Source organism: Sprattus sprattus (genome assembly GCF_963457725.1).
Source record: "Sprattus sprattus genome assembly, chromosome: 19".
NCBI lineage: Eukaryota > Metazoa > Chordata > Actinopteri > Clupeiformes > Clupeidae > Sprattus > Sprattus sprattus.
In genome coordinates this window covers 22,556,732-22,574,674 of record NC_137917.1, presented here as the reverse complement: position 1 = coordinate 22,574,674, position 17,943 = coordinate 22,556,732, and the positions used below count along the sequence as shown (strand labels likewise).

The window sequence follows — 17,943 nt, the reverse complement described above, 5'->3', positions numbered from 1 at the left end:
GTTTTCGTATGATTCGTAGTAATGTCTGTAAAGATTCTGGATCCAACAAATGACCCTGAGAGGGAAAGTCATGAAACATGGCGAAGAATTATTTTAAAAAGACCTTTTGTTGACATGGGACATAATTTGATAAATAACAATTTCGAGTTCATAGAAATTAGTAGTTATCTAACCCATTCAATTAAGGACAAGGTACAAACCTCAGTTTGGTAATTGCCCATGTCCCAGTTGTCTTCGCTGGAATATACATCTTGGCAAAACATATTTGCCAAACCGCAGAAGACCAGAAGCAAAAGCAGAATTTTCATCTTACCCTGTGAGTACGCGGCAATGGAACGGTGCCTTTAAATAATTTAGGTGGAATAGACGAAGATAAGCTTATTTTCAAGAATAAAATGATTTCCTTCTTATACTTTACTATCCATTGAAACAATGTATGAGAGTAAAGAAAATGTCTTCTCCAAGGACTTTGAAGTGCAGCATTGAAGGGCTGTGGTGCGCTTTCGTTGTGCGCAACCAGGGAGCGCGCGTCATTTATATGGCACAACGGAACCAACGGTCAAGTGGCATGTTTAATTATAATGTGTTAATTCGCGTTGTTACTCATCAGAGGCGACCACGTCAACCCAGTCCCATGAATGCAAGTCGTGATCAGTCCAATTAACACCACGACACCGAGAATTCGGAAAGTTGACAGTAGCCTATCGCTACCGTTCATTGTAGGCTATATGGCCTATGTCACAAACTACCCTGGCCACCTATAGCCTACACAAACTACATTGAGTTTCATCAAGTGTCATGATCACACCAAATCTACACTGTTTACATTTACATTTAGTCATTTAGCAGACGCTTTTGTCCAAAGAGACGTACAAGGGAGAGAACAGTCAAGTTAAGAGCAATAAAACTTGGTGTAACAATAAATAGCCTACTGCTTTTTTTTCTTCAAGAAAAGTGCATGTTAAGCCAAGGTGCCAGTTAGGAAGGGTGCTCTCTGAGGAGTTGGGTCTTCAAGAGCTTCTTGTTTACATGTAATACTAGGTGGACTCGTAGTTTTAATCCATGGTGCAGGTTATTACACACTCAAAATACACTTTGCTGAATTGCCCTTAGGAAATAATTTGGTTGAAAGTTGAAAGTCGTTATGTTTTAACATTTGATACTTTTACCAAAAGGTTCTTTTTTCTTCTGCTGAAGAGCATCTCTTCATTGTGAGTCTTGTGACTGATGTGAAGGTAATTTAATAAAGCGCTTGGAACAGAACATTCAATTATTACCTGCGCAATAACATCCAATTTCGATTTTTCAATCGACAATAGCTTACACATCTTACAATGCATATTCCTCTTCGACAATTCCAATCAGATCTCTACTAGTTGTTTGCATTGGATTTATCAAATGGGTCACGCTTCTTTGACCTTTTGAGCCACCGTAGGCCACGCCCACTTTAGTCTACTTTTATAATACTTCAGCAGTGCAACAAGGAAGTCTATTTATATAGGTCTATATGTAGCCTACGTTTGGATCATGACAGAAACTTGTTTGAAAAACGTGTATATATTTTGTCTGTTAAACGCGTGTTTGCAAGGATTTCGAACAGAGGCTTATTCATCGTCACAACTGAGACTTTCCCATAATTTAGATGAGGAAAGGCGCGAATTGCCGCTATACACTGAAACCATCAAATTGAAATCTCAAAGAAAACATAATGACATTACAGGATTTGAACCGGGGGACAACGCAGCGCCATTTCAGATTAAGACGTTGGACGGGGAATTCATATATCCCCTACAAAAGAAGTTGTCCGTGATTATCCATGCCTTTACTAACAAGTCGGCTTTCTTGGAGTGCTTGTGGTCCTCAAACGCCTCGCTGACAGACTTGGTTGAGTACCTGCCCGAAAACACTCATGTTCTATTTTTGTCACTGGATGAGACTGCTGCTAAAGATGCGCTTTGGATGAGGGAAATGGTCTATCGCATTGCGTCAGGCTCTCACAGGTAAACCTAAAGCGTCCCACACATCAAATTGATAATTATGCATGATTACAATTGCTTTTGTATTAAGGTGATTACAGAATAACATATCACGGTTTTACTGGGTACAAGTGATTGAGTCATTGAAGCCACGGTGTTTGTCCTTAGTACACTTTCTTTAAGTTTCTTTAAAAGATCCACGTTTCAGAATTAACTGTTTCTTCATCTTTACTCACAGGGGGAAAGATATCCTCTCCAGATTACATTTTTCGCCTGTCCCTGTTTTTGCACTGGGCAACTGGATCCCAAAGGTCCTCTATTCCTGGGGTTGTACTGGACACAACTGTGGCCTGGCTCAAGCCGTGTTTACCTCCACAGGTTCGTTTTACCCTGGGGCTTTACTTTTTTCATCGCTTGTGGAAGGAGGCAGCAGGGCAGGAATCAACTATTTTGTAAAATATAGTTTTAAAAAAAAAATTTGTATTGGTCTGTCACCTTCCTTCCCTTCTCTAGCCTATTGCTGTTTAAAATGATCCTGAATTGTCAGTTCTTATTCTCACAGCTGTTTGTCATGCCACACTAAAAAAGAAGCATGTGTGATGGTATAATATAGTAAAAAAAAATGTCAGATTAACCAAAACATGTATTCTCTCATGTTAATTTGATTCATGCAAAATATCTCTCCTCCCCACAGAATGGGACCTACCTTTGGTTACCAAACGACTGAACGCCAGGTATGATTGGTTGAATGGGCACTGGGACCAGAGGCCATACAGACTGAAGGATGGAGGTGATGGCTGTACTCCCAACTCCTCAGTGGCAGGTGCCGTGGCATGGGTTGCTGAGGGCGGTTGTTCGTTTTTCACTAAGGTATGTTGGGTTACTGTATAGTACGTATCAATGAGTGCTCGGGCCTATATATATATATATGTGTTGTTAGTGTATACTTAATTCCTTACTCCCCCCTCCCCCCTTATGAGCTGGGGTTCTGTTTAAGGTTTCTCCCTGATTAACAGGTAGGTTTTTTTCTTGCCCCTGTCACCATTCTGATCCAAGGGTGTTCAGGCATTGGGCTCTGTGAAGGGCCTTGAGACAATTTTTTTAATTTTTATAAAAAAAATGTTTTTATTCTGTCTCAGGTGAAGAACATGGCAGCCTCTAAAGCTGTGGGAGTTGTGGTGTACGCCTCTGCTGGACAGCCAATCAAAGACATGAACTGCATTGGAGCGGAATGCAACACTGCGCTAGGAATCCCCGCTGCCATGGTGCACTTGGACACATCAGTTGACAGTACCCTTCGGTATTTTTCTCATATGGCCGTGATTATTTATACTGCACTGCACTCATATGAAAGATTGCAGCATTAGTAAAAACTTGCCCCCAGTGTTGTTGGTGTCAACATATCCTTGTGTGGTTAACTTTGCTCACTTCCTGTTTACAGCTCCTGATTTTGTGTTCTCTGTTCTCTCTCTGTCTGGTGGTGTCTAGAGCTGGGAAAGCGGTGAATGTGTCATTCCAGACCACCCCCTCTCCAAACTTCTTCTTTGGACTAGACCAGCAGGGGGCGCTGTCAGAGATGGGGTGGCTCCTCTACCCCACGTTCAGATTCCTCAGCTGGCAGGCTCAGTGGTCAGTGAACCGAGTTATCTAGTGTTAACTAACAATGTACAGCATGTTGATGCCATCAGAATCAGGATGTGATTACAGTAATATCCAGATGTGTTGCCCCGAGTCAACTGTTGATGCCATCAGAATCAGGATGTGATTACAGTAATATCCATATGTTTTGCCATGAGTCAACTGTTGATGCCATCAGAATCAGGATGGTATTACAGTAATATCCATATGTTTTGCCCTGAGTCAACTGTTGAAGCATACAGAAGCGGGATGTGATTACAGTAATATCCATATGTTTTTCCCTGAGTCAACTGTTGAAGCCATCAGAATCAGGATGGTATTAGAGTAATATCCATATGTTTTGCCCTGAGTCAACTGTTGATGCCATCAGAATCAGGATGTGATTACAGTAATATCCATATGTTTTGCCATGAGTCAACTATTGTTGCCATCAGAATCAGGATAGTATTACAGTCATATCCATATGTGTTGCCCCGAGTCAACTGTTGATGCCATCAGAATCAGGATGTGATTATAGCAATATCCATATGTTTTGCCCTGAGTCAACTATTGTTGCCATCAGAATCAGGATGGTATTACAGTAATATCCAGATGTGTTGCCCTGAGTCAACTGTTGATGCCATCAGAATCAGGATGTGATTATAGCAATATCCATATGTTTTACCCTGAGTCAACTGTTGATGCCATCAGAATCAGGATGGTATTACAGTAATATCCATATGTTTTGCCCTGAGTCAACTATTGTTGCTTACAGATGCGGGTCGAGGTGTAAAGTAAGAGTAAGACTTGAAAGAGTTGAGGTTGAACGTGTGCTGTGTCTCCCAGTCCTTTTTCCTTGTATTGTTGCCAGCTAGTAGATACTTTTCCTCATTTCAAGATTAGTCTGTTCAGCAAAAGTATTTGTTGACACACACACACACACACACAATACCAAGAAAGTGTTAATTTGTTACGTACCACTGTTATTGTATACAACTGCATTCAAACTATTATTATATCCAGAAAGAGGCAGAGGTGTGAAGTCTTAAAGCATGGACTGCATGTCACTTCTTGGCCCTGTAGGTTTGACTACCAGGAGGGATTGCGGGTACACCTGGAGAGGCCAGCTACAGTGGTGCCTGTGTTTGACCACGTCCAGATGCAGGGGGACCATGGAGCTCAGGCCACAGTGGACCTCCCCGCAGGTGTGTCTCTCTCAGGGTAGGGCGGAATCTATGAAGCAGCACTATGGTTTCGACTGCGCTAAATACCAGGCAGAAGGGTTTTATTACTTTTATTATGATTTTAATATTTTAAGCCTATCGGAGCATCAGGTTCTGATACGATGTTGACCATTATTTTATTGCTCCTGCTGCTTGCTTTTATTGATTTTATGTAAAGCACTTTGAATTGCAACTCTTGTACGAAATGTGCTATATAAATAAAGTCTTACTTACTTACTTACTCTCTCCACGCGCCTGCATTGTCTGGCTTCTTGGACAGTGTGGGGTTTGTTTTTTTCCCCAAAGTCACAGGCTGGGCCTCATTTACCATGTGGGGTTTTGTGCTTTTGTTTGGCAGGCGGGCTGGAATATAACGTGCTGGAGTTGGACGCCTCCCTGTCCTGTCCCGGTCGCAGGGATGAAACATGTGCTCACTGGGACCACACCGCGCAGCTGTTTGTGTGCTGCGATCACTTCAGCCCGGACTGCAACACGGAGCTGGGCCGCTGGATCACAGCGTTCCGAAGGTTACAGACTCATGAGCATGTTAAATAATCATAATAATAATAATCCATAATAATAATAATCATAATAATAATAATTCATTTTATTTGTAACGCACTCTGCATTCAGAAGAATCTCGGAGTGCCTCAGTGTTGTGCTCCTCCTGCTTTTGAACAGAGAGGACTTCCTCTTCGATTGGCTCCATTAAATCCCGTCCCCTGTTTTCAACCTAACTCAAGAACTCAGGACAGATTCCCTGTTGTGAGTTTAGTTTGGCCTTATGTAACTGGCACCAATGCGATGCTAACCCTCTGACACGTACACATGCGCTGTGTGTTCATGTTCCAACAGAGGTACCGGTCGCTGGGTCACTGACGTGTCTCCGCTCATGCCCCTGTTGACCTCTGGGAGATGTGCGTTCACCATGAAGACCGTGCCTTGGGCCATGCCCTGGGTCGTGTCGCTCAACCTTCGCTTCAGTCACAGCAACCAATCAGGTTAGAGGCACACCAGCTTTTCTCTGTGTCACTGCGTTGTTAAAAAAAGGTATCTATGCTGAGGGTATTGGCATCACGGTATTAGCCAACTAAATGTGTTGAAAATCAGATTAAATGGCTTTGAAGAGTCCAAACATCGAAGCTTCTTAGGCTTTCTCGCTCCTTCTTTCTCTCCCCCTCTGTCTTTCTCTCTCTCTCTCTCTCTCTCTCTCTCACACACACGCACCTCTTAGGCTGTGTTTTTCTGATGTTTGGCCTAGTTTTTTTGGTATTTAGTTTGTCCCTGAGACAAACCACAATGATCCGGCATCCGGCTGATGTTCTTGTCCCTGAACGGTGCGGCTCGTGTTCCCTTGGGGATGCTGTCGGGGAGAAGGCCAAAAGGCTTTCAGCTCGACACAGAGAGGCCAGAGAGTGGAGAGACAGTGTTCCAGGAACTCCACAGGTGTCTCGTTACGAGTGGGGAGAGAAGGAGAGAAATGAGTCTCATGAGGGGCATCTGGACCTCTTCATCCCTCTTTTTCGCAATAGCCTCTTCTTCAAAAACATGTCTACCCTTGCCCCTATACAGAGATATCAAGCTGTGATTCTGTGATGTATACTTCATGGGTTGCATTTGTTTTACTCTGGTTGGTTGTGAACATATCCCAGAGATTTTTTACAAGTTTTCTTCTACCTATCATACAATGAAAAGCAACTTTGTACTTCAACTTAAATGTTAGGGGACAACGTCTAATGAAACGTCTAATGAAATGTCTTTTTATAGCCTTTTTAGCCAAAGAGACCGACGATATTGAAAGGCTCCAACCCTTCAAATTGACATCATTGTTCGGAGGAGGTACATTTGACAAGGGCTACAATAAGAGGTTCCAGCCATTGAAGTTTACAATTCCTGCCTCAACCAAGAAGGTAATCATCAGATGAGTTAAATATTTCTACAAAAAAAATAGTAATGGTAGACAATACTAAATTGGCCCTTTGACATCACCTTTTGGTTAATGTAGCTTGAATTAATAATGTATTAGTTAACGATTCAATTACCTTGAATTATTTATTGTGTTGTATATTTGTATAATGTTTGATGTAGTAATAATATATACTAATTAATTAAGTTGTTGTGTCATCATCAGACCAGACCTATGAGATTCCAATCATACCCAAGCCCAATCATACCCATTTTAACATGTTGTATAGTTAAAATGTTTTTTTTTTTTTTTTACATGAAATGTCACACTGACTTTTTAAACCGTGTGTGTGTGTGTGTGTGTAAGGTTGAGCTGTATGCCGTCATCACTGGCCATGGGAGTGATGAGAATGGCTGTGGAGAGTTCTGTGTGACCTCACATCATGTCCTGGTCAACGGCATCTTCAATAACACTCGCATTTTCGACTCTGCAGGTAAGAAAATGGATTCTCATGTGATGTGTGCCTGTGACAGAGGTGACTGAGTTTGGCAGACACATGTGACTTTTTGCTGGGGTAATTGTAAAAAAAGAAAAAATAGCAAAGTTTTAATACGTACTTACTCTAGTACCAACTCTAACTATAGTCTAATTTAAAAAATAATGAGTTAAGATTCTCTAATCAAAATGATCAGGACATGTAGCTGACAAGCTAGGAAAATCACTGTGGCCATTGCTTCCTTCTGGGTGGATCCACTGAGGACATAAGCCCCGAGAGCTGCTGTTGAGAAATGGCCTGACTCTCAGGGTTAGACTAGAACAGTCTTCCAGAAATGGGACCTGTGAGATGTTTCAGACATGTACTGAAGCGTAAGCACAAACATATGTTAGAGCTTTTCTGCCAGGGTTGAATTATGTTGCTGAGATCTGTATGGAAAAAAATATTTGCTCAATTCGATATTTCTGAATAAATATATAAATGATAAATAAATGATATATAAAATTCATAGATATTTCTGATATTTCAAATAAAACTATACTGAACTGACTTTATCTTACACATGCATTACCTTGCTTACCCCTGATGCCCGGTGCAGGATCCGCCCTGGGTTGTGCCCTCCGCGTGGCAGAAGGAGCGGTGCCCAACGAGCATGGCACCTGGCTGTACGGGCGCGGAGGCTGGTGCGATGGACTGCAGGTCAATCCCTGGAGGGTTGATATCACCAAACAGGTAACAGCCATTGAGGGGCTCTAGGGTGTTATCGGTTCATCATGAAAAGTTTGTGTGCCTTTTCAATTTAATTCAGTAATCAAACAACAGTGATTCATTTTCACACTTGCAGAAAAGTTTTTGCAAAGTTATTCAAACTTTAAAGTATTATGTCTGGCTGAGTCAGTCTCTCTGAAGAGTGAGTCATTTAGAGCGCCATAGTCCATGTGCCTCCCGGGGGACTTAAATGAAGGGCCCTGATGGATGAGTAAGACGTTCTTCTGTGTTTGAGGAAGTGGATCCAATTGGTCCTTAAACTCCACACAACTGGTATTGGCATTAAAGTGAGAATCCAGTAAAGCCTGTGTATTTCAACTCTATTCAGTTGGCCAATAAAGCCTGTGTATTTCAACTCTATTCAGTTGGCCAATAAAGCCTGTGTATTTCAACTCTATTCAGTGGGCCAATAAAGCCTGTGTATTTCAACTCTATTCAGTGGGCCAATAAAGCCTGTGTATTTCAACTCTATTCAGTGGGCCAATAAAGCCTGTGTATTTCAACTCTATTCAGTTGGCCAATAAAGCCTGTGTATTTCAACTCTATTCAGTGGGCCAATAAAGCCTGTGTATTTCAACTCTATTCAGTTGGCCAATAAAGCCTGTGTATTTCAACTCTAATCAGTTGGCCAACAAAGCCTGTGTATTTCAACTCTATTCAGTTGGCCAATAAAGCCTGTGTATTTCAACTCTATTCAGTTGGCCAATAAAGCCTGTGTATTTCAACTCTATTCAGTTGGCCAATAAAGCCTGTGTATTTCAACTCTATTCAGTTGGCCAATAAAGCCTGTGTATTTCAACTCTATTCAGTTGGCCAATAAAGCCTGTGTATTTGAACTCTATTCAGTTGGCTAATAAAGCCTGTGTATTTCAACTCTATTCAGTTGGCTAATAAAGCCTGTTCATTTCAACTCTATTCAGTTGGCTACATGAAATGGAGAGGACATTCATACTACTCACATTGCAATGCAAATGATTTGCTTAGGTTTTACAAGAAACAATACAAATGCCATGGTGCATATTTTTCCCCTCTGAATCGCAGGTTCAGACCTCACACTCCGCCAGTGGTGCAGATGGGATTTTTAAAATGGGGGGGGGACGCTAACATCGCCTAATCAGCTGTGCAGAGTTATTAACTGATGATTGCCGCCTTACTTAGGGAGAGTGGGGGGGACGGATCGGGGTCACTATGAATGTCCCCCCCGTCCTCAGTGCTATCTGCGCCCCTGCACTCCGCTAAACTAAATGCGGTCCTCTCCTTTGACTCTGCTTGTGTGTGGTTACAGCTGGACTGGAGGGGAACCAACAGTATCCTCTACTTCGGGTTATACGACGGAATGGACCCCAATCCAGCAAGCAACCCTGGCTACATCGTAATGTCCTCGTATCTTGTGTTCTACAAGTGATTTCTATGGTATCTATTGTTCTACAAGTGATTTCTATGGTATTTTGTGTTTTACGAGTGATTTCCATGGAAATGGTTTGTGTGTCATTCCCCACACTGCTGTGATTTAAAATCTCTATTTTTCAAAAGCTTTTCTGGGATTCATTTATCGTCACTAAAGCGTGCTCAATTACCCTCCTTTATCCACGGAAGGGTTGGTTTCAGTGTTGTAAGAAGGTGAAATGGCCCTGAAAGTTTATACACCTATGCACAGAGCCAAAGGTGTTCTTCAAAGCCCTACTCTTGGCAAGTATAGGCCAAAAGGAGCTCAGTGGAGCCCTAAATTGAGGTCATTTCAACCGTGAATTTCATTGTCAAACTTCAACGGGCAATTTCGACATTTTTTCAAAAGTGCTTAAAGACTGATGCCATGACACTGGTCAAGTGACTCTTTGGAAAGAGGAAAAGTTTTCAGAGAATCTTGGTGGCTTCTTGGGCATAAGTATCTCATTGATTTTTTTCCAGTGGGTTGCTTGTAGACGGTAATGTCTGAAATAATTGGCAGCAGCTATTAATTTGAAAATCTTATGGTCCTTCAGATGTAATCTCCCACAAATGCCTCTCTGTAGGAGCTCTTATGAGACGATGTGTGATTATGTATGGCTTGGACATGATCTAAAGGTTTGTATTATTGACCTCTTCCATGAATGCATGTTACGATCCAAGCAGAAAATCAAACCTAGACACTAAAGCCTGGGAATACATTGCATATCGGTTTCAAAGAATGCCCACTGACATTTAAACAAGGGGGGGAAAACATCACAGCATTGTAGAAAAAAAATGTTTTTTATTCAACCCTTTTTTTTTATTCAAACATTTATTTCATGTTGTACAGATTTTACAACCTCATCATAATTAGATTAAGCTGTTAAACTGAAATACAGTACATTTGTTTCATGTCCATGTTAATAGTTTAGCACTGTCATACATACAGGCTATGCAATTCTGGAACACAGCAGAATGTTGTGAAATGTTGAATGTTGAAGATTATTGCGTGAGAGCATTGGGACAAGCAGTTGAGAACAGGCACATCGTGTAGTATGCTTATCTTTGAGCTCCCACATTCTGGTCCCACCCTGAGCTGTAAAGCCCACCGTATGTAAGTATGCATGTACAGTATGCACTGTATGTAAAAGCCAGTCTGTCCAAGCAGATGAGCGAGAGTAAAGTTCCCGAAAGGCCTTAGCAAAATCTCAAAACTACACATTTTGCAGATTTTAAAGGCACGTGTGATATTGATATGCAGCATTTTGTGTCTGTGGCAAATGAATATAGCTTGCATATGCCCCCCACATGAATAAGAAGGGTTGAATACAGACTGCATATGCCCCCCACATGAATAAGAAGGGTTGAATACAGACTGCATAGGCCCCCCACATGAATAAGAAGGGTTGTTCCACGTAGTTGGACCCGTTCACTTGATATATATAAAAGGCTATGGAATACAATTCTTTATAGTGTAAGATGGCTTTCTTGGAGTGATTTTGGAAATTAAAATGTTAGCACCATTTCCTATTATGGATATGGGAAAAAATACTGTATTTCCATATACAGAATGATCAGTGTCAAGTTTTTTATATATTTTGAGGTACTTATAAAATTCCTATGTTCTGAGTATTTAAAGCACATTGGATACATGTAAATATCTTATGACATACAGTACATGCTTTCCGATACGTTTTTGTTCTGAGGCGCTGTACTATGTTATAGTACTGCACAAGTATATTTCACTGTCTCCTGTGCCAAAGGGCTACACTCCCACACAGGCCTGCCTACAGCTCTTTTCAGACTCAAACTGGTTCCTGTTGCCTCCACATCCACCAAACCAGAACCGCGCACATGCATTGGCATTGCGGTCGTAGTACCATTTCACCACATAGTCCCGACAAGGACCTGGTTCCAGAACATCTTTGCATTTTTCATCTGGGGAAAAAAAAGCATGAGGGGAATCACTCGCCAGCAGGATTTTGAATATTAAAATTGAACTCTTTAACTCATAGTTCATGAATATGTTTGTACAAAGAAAATGATAGCCTACCTTGTATAAAGCTGCTCGGTAGTATGATAGAAGTTTGTGGGCTTGGTACTGGAGGAGGCGGAGTCTGTGTGGGAATTCTGTGCCTAGGACCATGGGAATGCCAGTCCACGTCCACAGGGGGAGCGTAAGGGACGGGTGGGAACCCTCCGTTATACCACCAGGACTTCCCACCGTCCAATCTGCCGGTAACGTCTATTGTGGGTCTTGATGGACCTACATGCTCCCCAGGTGATCCCGGCTGAAAGTCAGATTTACACATTAATTTAACGGTATCAGTAGTTTGTAAAAGATCTTGAAAGTAGCAGTAGCAGCAGCAGCTAATTTCTAACATGTAATGTTCAGCCCAAATAATTAGATCTACTATTTATCCCAAGGGGTTGAAATTGATTATAATGGAGAGGTTGTTCTAGCTAGTCTGATTCATGAGTCTGTAAATACAGTACGGTCTGATGGAACATCTCTGATTCATCTTTTAATTTCAGAGGTGCCTCAATGACAGCTAGATGGGGGTATTGGCCAGCCCTTTTACTCCAGGCCCCCGAGCCAAGGATGACTCCGAACATGCAACTACTAGGGATAAAGCTGGGATCCCCCTCCATTGCTGAGGGCAGTGCTGCTCCTCCAAAGACCCGTAGCAGCCCAACCTATTAGCCCCCACGCAGGGTTTAATATGTGCCATTTTTGCTACAAAGCTAATTTAAATACCCTTTTTGGGCAGGGGCTTACGTTTTCCGAAATCCTCGATCCTGGTTGGCAGTTAAATAAATATTAAGTTACGTGTACCAGCGCGTGGGGGCTATTAGGTCGCGGGGGCTAATAGGTTGAGGTACGATAGCAGCCTAACACGTTTAACAATGATACCGTCATGTGCGTCCTCCTGTGGTCTCCGGTAAACGTGGGAGTGTCCGTCCTCTCGGGCAGCTCCCGGGCGTCTGCCCACGGAGTGCGAGTGCCAGGGGTGAGATGGGAGCTTGGGACGCGGCTGAACAGGGCTCCCTCATTAGTCTCACAGATGTGCTTCAGCAGCTGTCGCTCCAGAACTGGATGAGTCACCAGAACAACACAGAACAACACGCTGAAGAACTGGAAGTTCCCCACGTAAACAACACAACTTTCCAACAGCATTCTTCTGTGCTGGATCGGACGCAACACAAAATCCTTCTCAGGATAATATTCCACTTTCACACTCCATGAAATAGGGCTCAGTTTAGCTCAGTTTTTTACTTCTGTTTTACTTTAAAATACATAAGTAGATAAGAAGATATTCAGTTTGCCAGAGAACTACCTTTACCTGCCAAAACTTGATACGACTGTTCTTTTACTATGATGTTTTTAGATCTATAAACCTTTTCGAGAGTATCAAAATGCATACCTGGTAGTGTGGCAAAGTCACTTATCACATAAACATGTTCGTCGTCCGGGTCGGAAGCCATGGTGTTGAGCTCCTGCTTGAAGTCCCCGAAGAACGGGTCGCTCTGGTTGACGACCCCGATGACGAACATCTCAATGCCGGACGAGTGGGCCTCCCTGACGGCATCCTCCAACTTCACCTGGTCACGGGTGTCCGTCTGTCCGTCCGTGATCACCACGGCGATCTTCCGCACGCCCGGTCTGGCCGCCCGGAACAGCTCATTGGCCTGTCGGAGGGCACTGCCCGTGTACGTGCCCTCACCCAGGTATATCATGCGGCGCACGGCGGATTTGACGTCGTCGCGCGTCGCCTGCTGGGCGAGGTCCACCACCACCACGTTGATGTGGCTGTAGAGCACCACGCCGACCCGCGTCACGTCGGCACTCACGGACACGCGGTCGATCAGGCCGTTCACAAAGTCCTTGACCACGTCGAAGTTCTCTGGGCCCACGCTCTCGGAGCTGTCGATCACAAAGACGAGTTCCAGCGGGTTCACTCTGCACTTCACCCCACAGCCTAGAACACGTTGAGGCCACAGATGAAGAATTAGGTGCCATAATACATGGATAATGTCATAGTCAATGTCATAGAGCTATAGTCATACAAAGATATATTAATATTTACTGGCAAGCACTTTTGCAAAAACTCCACACTCTGGCATTGATGCATTCAAGAATCAGAGACTGCAATAAACAGCACAACTTTTAAGAACATAAAAAAAGGAAGATCCAGTATTGAAGTTGGATGATGGAATCTCAAATTAATGGATCAAGTTTTGTGATGTACAGTACAGTTTTATGTACAACATGTCAGTGACGTTCAGTGTGTTGTGTGACATACCACATATTGATCGGACAATTTCAATGACCTCTTCTCTCTATTGGATATAAATTGGAATAGATTTGTGAAGCACTTATATCACCATTGTCAACAAATATTAACATATGACTCTACAAATGCCCATGGGCCATATTAATGAGAGTGAGAGTATATGAAGGTGTGGATTCACTCACTGTCAGACCAGGTTCGCCTTTTGGTCCTCCTCTACCCTAGAGGTCAAGAAACATTTGTTGGCTTCAGACACAGACGGATCCTCACACTGCAGTCAACAGATCAACGCTAACTCCATTATGCTCTCTGTTAACTCCATTATGATCTCTGTTAACTCCATCATGATCTCTTATATGCTCTCTTATATAAGTATGGCAATATGATAATTATCTGTGCATTTTGGCGTCCTCCTCTATGATGAAGAGATGAGGTAGTGAACGTCTGTGTGATGCATACCACTGGTCCTGTCGCCCCCGGCTCTCCGTGTCCTCCTCCGTCCCCTTTCTTGCCCTTCGCCCCAGCGAAGCCTCTGTCCCCCTACAGGCTCACAATAAACATCACAGTGTTTGAAGAATGGGATTGACATCCATCCATTACCAGACTTGACCAATCTTGGTGTGGAAATGTGTCACCTCACTTTGTCTGACATGTCCTACCTTAACACCTGTGAGCCCCTCTCCTGGAGGACCTCTAGGGCCTGGCACCCCTTGGTAGCCACCATCACCCTGGAGTGAAAAGGAAAACACACAAGGTCAACAGAAGGTCAACACCTATTCGTGCTTAGAAGGCAAAATCGTACTGTGGCACAAAACTTCATATTGCCCAACTGTTAAAGTATGGCATTAGCAAGCAACTTCAAGGCCAACTCTGAAAAAGATAACATTAAACAAAGCATGAACTCAAGACTCTATTTCCAAACAGGAACTCGACCTTTGGTCCTTGGATGCCTTCCCCTGGAGGGCCCTGTGGTCCTGGTGGGCCTACCGGACCCATGAGTCCCTAGGAGGAAAGGATCAGAGCACTTCACTCAATATACTTTACACAATGTCACACAATACTCATCATCATCATCATCATCATCATTTATTCAGGGAGAATTGACTGAGCACAGGGCTCTTTTGCAGCAATGCCCTGATTGAGGGTACATAATACAGATGAACAATAAATAAACAAACCATAACAAAACAAAACAGACAAAATACATTAAAAAAACACATTAAACAACTCAGAAATTAGAAAAAAAATCAGAGAATCATTTAAAACAACATCTAAAAGACTCACAATATACTTTACATTCCTTAGAGAACTTTCTCTACTCTGGCTTAAGAGAAATAATGTTATAGGAGTAAAACAGGAGGAAGAAATACTGCTAATATAGCTAATACGGCTTATCTCTCTGGATTGTCTAAGGCTTTGCTTAAAAAGTCCTGTCAAATGACTAAATATAACTTCCAAGGCTTTAAACTATGTGACAGATGTCAGGGATGAAATGCTAATAGCGTAGCTACTCACCTTGGGCCCCATCTGTCCAAGGCCTGTTGCCCCGGGAAACCCAGGCAGGCCTGTGGCACCCCGGTCTCCCTGAGGGATAAAAAAAAAAACACTAAATATTTCTTATTCTCACATCATCTTCTAAAAGCTATGGATTCAAATGCACGTGTGCTGCACTGAGGTCTCAGTAGCCTATACTGTATTATTGTGAGCGGTACAGCTGACTTGCCTTCGGTCCTGGTAAACCTTGTCCCTCAGGACCAGGTTCTCCTATTGGTCCTTTTTCTCCCAGAGCCCCCTAAGCAGGACAAGAGGTTGATTTACCATTCCAAGAGCTTGAATAAATTTGTATTTTATTCAGTTAAAATAATTTTCAATAGCAGCAGGAATAGTATTAGTAATAGTAGAATTTCTAGTTGTAGTAGTAGCGGTGCTCATTTTCAAAATGGTTGCCATTACCTGTGGGCCAGGATAACCCTGCCCTTTGACCCCAGGATGACCTGGAGGTCCATGTAGTCCGCGGTCACCCTAGAACAGGAACAACACGTAGGGAATCATGTCACTATAGCAGGAACAACACGATGGGAATCATGTCACTATAAAAGGAGCAACATGTTGGGAATCATGTCACTATAACAGGAGCAACATGTTGGGAATCATGTCACTATAACAGGAACAACACGTTGGGAATCATGTCATCTGAACACGGGGAAAGCTTAGTGTTTTGATTTGGAAGGATGGATGGGGGGGTGACTATGGAGGGGTAGATGAACAGATGAACAGATGGATGGACGGAAGGATTGACGGACTGATAGATGGATGGATGGATGAATGGATGGATGGATGGATGAATGGATGGACTGATGAATGAATGAATGAATGGATGGACGGAGGACTGATGGATGGATGGACGGATGAATGAATGGATGGATGGATGGACTGATGAATGGATGGACTGATGAATGGATGGACAGACGGATGTGCTCTCTTGCTTACCTTTGGGCCTGCAATACCAATGCCTGGTTCCCCCACCAAGCCTTCAGGACCGGCTGGACCAGCGTCTCCCTGGAGTCGTGAAGACAAGTGAAGCGTGTTGTAACATGCTGTGCATCAGATGGACTGATACTGGTCATCTCTAGAGCCCTGGTTCGATAATTGCTGTGTCAAACTAAAATATAATGGTGGACACCCAAGCTTTTCTATACAGTTTCTTGTTTCTTCCTAAATCTGCACAGGCCATGAAACAAACCTTCAACTGATACAAATCAACCAGGCACTAACAAAGCACCGCTGTGTACCTTTTCTCCCGGTATACCCCTCCCTGGTGGTCCAAGGCTACCTGGTGGTCCAGAAGACCCAGGGCTTCCCTAGAGATAAAAAAACATCATTAGTAACGGGCCTTATCAGAACCACTGTCAAATAAATCTGATTACTTTTAAATTGACTGTTGCTATTGTATGGACAGTATGGATATTTGTCTCTGTGTCCGTGGAAATGACTTACAGTCATTTTTTCGGTTAATAACACAATCAATGTGGTTCTCACCTTTGGTCCTGACGGGCCATGGGGACCTTCTCCTCCAGGCAAGCCTCTGCCACCTCTGTCCCCTCGGTCACCCTGACAGCAAGTTTGTACAGGACGAGCAGGACAGGACAGGGCAAGACAGGACAGGACGAGCAGGACAGACATTTTATTTCAGTGCCTATGGGTTTTGTTTTTCTATGTATTATTTTCCTCAGCTTAGAAAAAAGACAAAAACAATAACTGATTGTAATTAGACTGACATGCAATGTACCTTCACTCCAGGTAAGCCCTTTCCAGGTGGTCCATCCTGCCCTCTGGGCCCAGGTGAGCCTGTATCTCCCTGACATCAAACATAAGAAAACATAATTCATTCAAGACCCACACTATTCACAATACAGCAAAGAACCAGTGTAAAATGGACAATAAAACATAATGCTTAATAGCTGTGTTCAATATGAATTGAGTATGGCACTTCTAGACTGTCGGTGATATGGATAAACAGATGATTGCATCCTTCCTAACATTCTAACATGACTTTCCCAGAATTCCCACCTTTGGTCCAGAGGCTCCATCATCTCCAGGGATTCCAGAAGCTCCAGCCAGCCCTGGTAGACCAGCCTCCCCCTGGACCACAAACATTCAAGACTTCAGATCCAGATTTACAGATATACATGCCAGCTGATTAATTAACGCATCCCATGAGAAAAGAACAGTGCTGTATATCATACAAGCTTTTCAAACTGATGCTGCAGCTCTGCCAACCGTCTCTCAAATGGGAAAACTGTGTTTCTAAGTTAACAATCTTTTACTCGCACCCAAAATCGCCTTTATTTTGGAAGTAGAGCGCGCCTATCCCTACAAAAACTGTGTTTCCAACACATTAATGTGAATGTAAAATATATGTCATTAACACGTGAAATGTTGTGTTTTCTGTGAGAGTGTGACAGATGAAAGGGTACCTTCGGCCCTTGATTCCCAACGCTCCGCTCTCCTGGAAGTCCAGGCTCACCGGGGAAGCCTTGGTTTCCCTGACAACAGAAAAAAGAGTTTGGGACATCAAAGAAATACCACACACAAAAATCTGACTGATGTGACTGTCTAAGTGAAATATTAAGTGAACGTCAAGTGCTTGTGTACAGCAAACACACACTAGACGCCACACAGATGAGTTCATATGTGACAGACTTCATCAAAAAGGAAAGCCAAAGCTAAATCCCTT

At 43.0% G+C, this 17,943-nt stretch overlaps 2 protein-coding genes across 2 annotated transcripts in view; one reads left to right on the top strand and one right to left on the bottom strand.

Moving 5' to 3' along the window:
• Positions 1-1,501: 1,501 nt before the first annotated feature.
• Positions 1,502-9,486, top strand: LOC308381099 (uncharacterized protein). Its single transcript, XM_080858609.1, has 12 exons — positions 1,502-2,000; positions 2,215-2,354; positions 2,671-2,846; positions 3,116-3,276; positions 3,465-3,605; positions 4,677-4,798; positions 5,175-5,343; positions 5,672-5,817; positions 6,584-6,726; positions 7,089-7,215; positions 7,817-7,950; positions 9,272-9,486. Exons 1-12 carry the CDS (start codon positions 1,528-1,530, stop codon positions 9,389-9,391), a joined length of 2,052 nt encoding a protein of 683 aa, XP_080714735.1. The 5' UTR covers positions 1,502-1,527; the 3' UTR covers positions 9,392-9,486.
• Positions 9,487-10,202: 716 nt separating this feature from the next.
• Positions 10,203-17,943, bottom strand: part of LOC308380673 (uncharacterized protein) — a 19,996-nt gene continuing 12,255 nt past the window's right edge. The window contains exons 18-35 of the mRNA XM_080858079.1: positions 17,684-17,752; positions 17,277-17,348; positions 16,996-17,064; positions 16,746-16,817; positions 16,499-16,567; positions 16,197-16,265; positions 15,660-15,728; positions 15,430-15,498; positions 15,222-15,290; positions 14,640-14,708; positions 14,366-14,434; positions 14,166-14,246; positions 13,892-13,927; positions 13,719-13,755; positions 12,840-13,394; positions 12,329-12,507; positions 11,468-11,705; positions 10,203-11,352 (exon numbers count right to left, since the gene is read on the bottom strand). Coding sequence (XP_080714205.1) covers positions 11,180-11,352; positions 11,468-11,705; positions 12,329-12,507; positions 12,840-13,394; positions 13,719-13,755; positions 13,892-13,927; positions 14,166-14,246; positions 14,366-14,434; positions 14,640-14,708; positions 15,222-15,290; positions 15,430-15,498; positions 15,660-15,728; positions 16,197-16,265; positions 16,499-16,567; positions 16,746-16,817; positions 16,996-17,064; positions 17,277-17,348; positions 17,684-17,752 — 2,064 coding nt within the window. The 3' untranslated portion in view covers positions 10,203-11,179. The remainder of the gene's footprint in view (positions 11,353-11,467; positions 11,706-12,328; positions 12,508-12,839; positions 13,395-13,718; positions 13,756-13,891; positions 13,928-14,165; positions 14,247-14,365; positions 14,435-14,639; positions 14,709-15,221; positions 15,291-15,429; positions 15,499-15,659; positions 15,729-16,196; positions 16,266-16,498; positions 16,568-16,745; positions 16,818-16,995; positions 17,065-17,276; positions 17,349-17,683; positions 17,753-17,943) is intronic.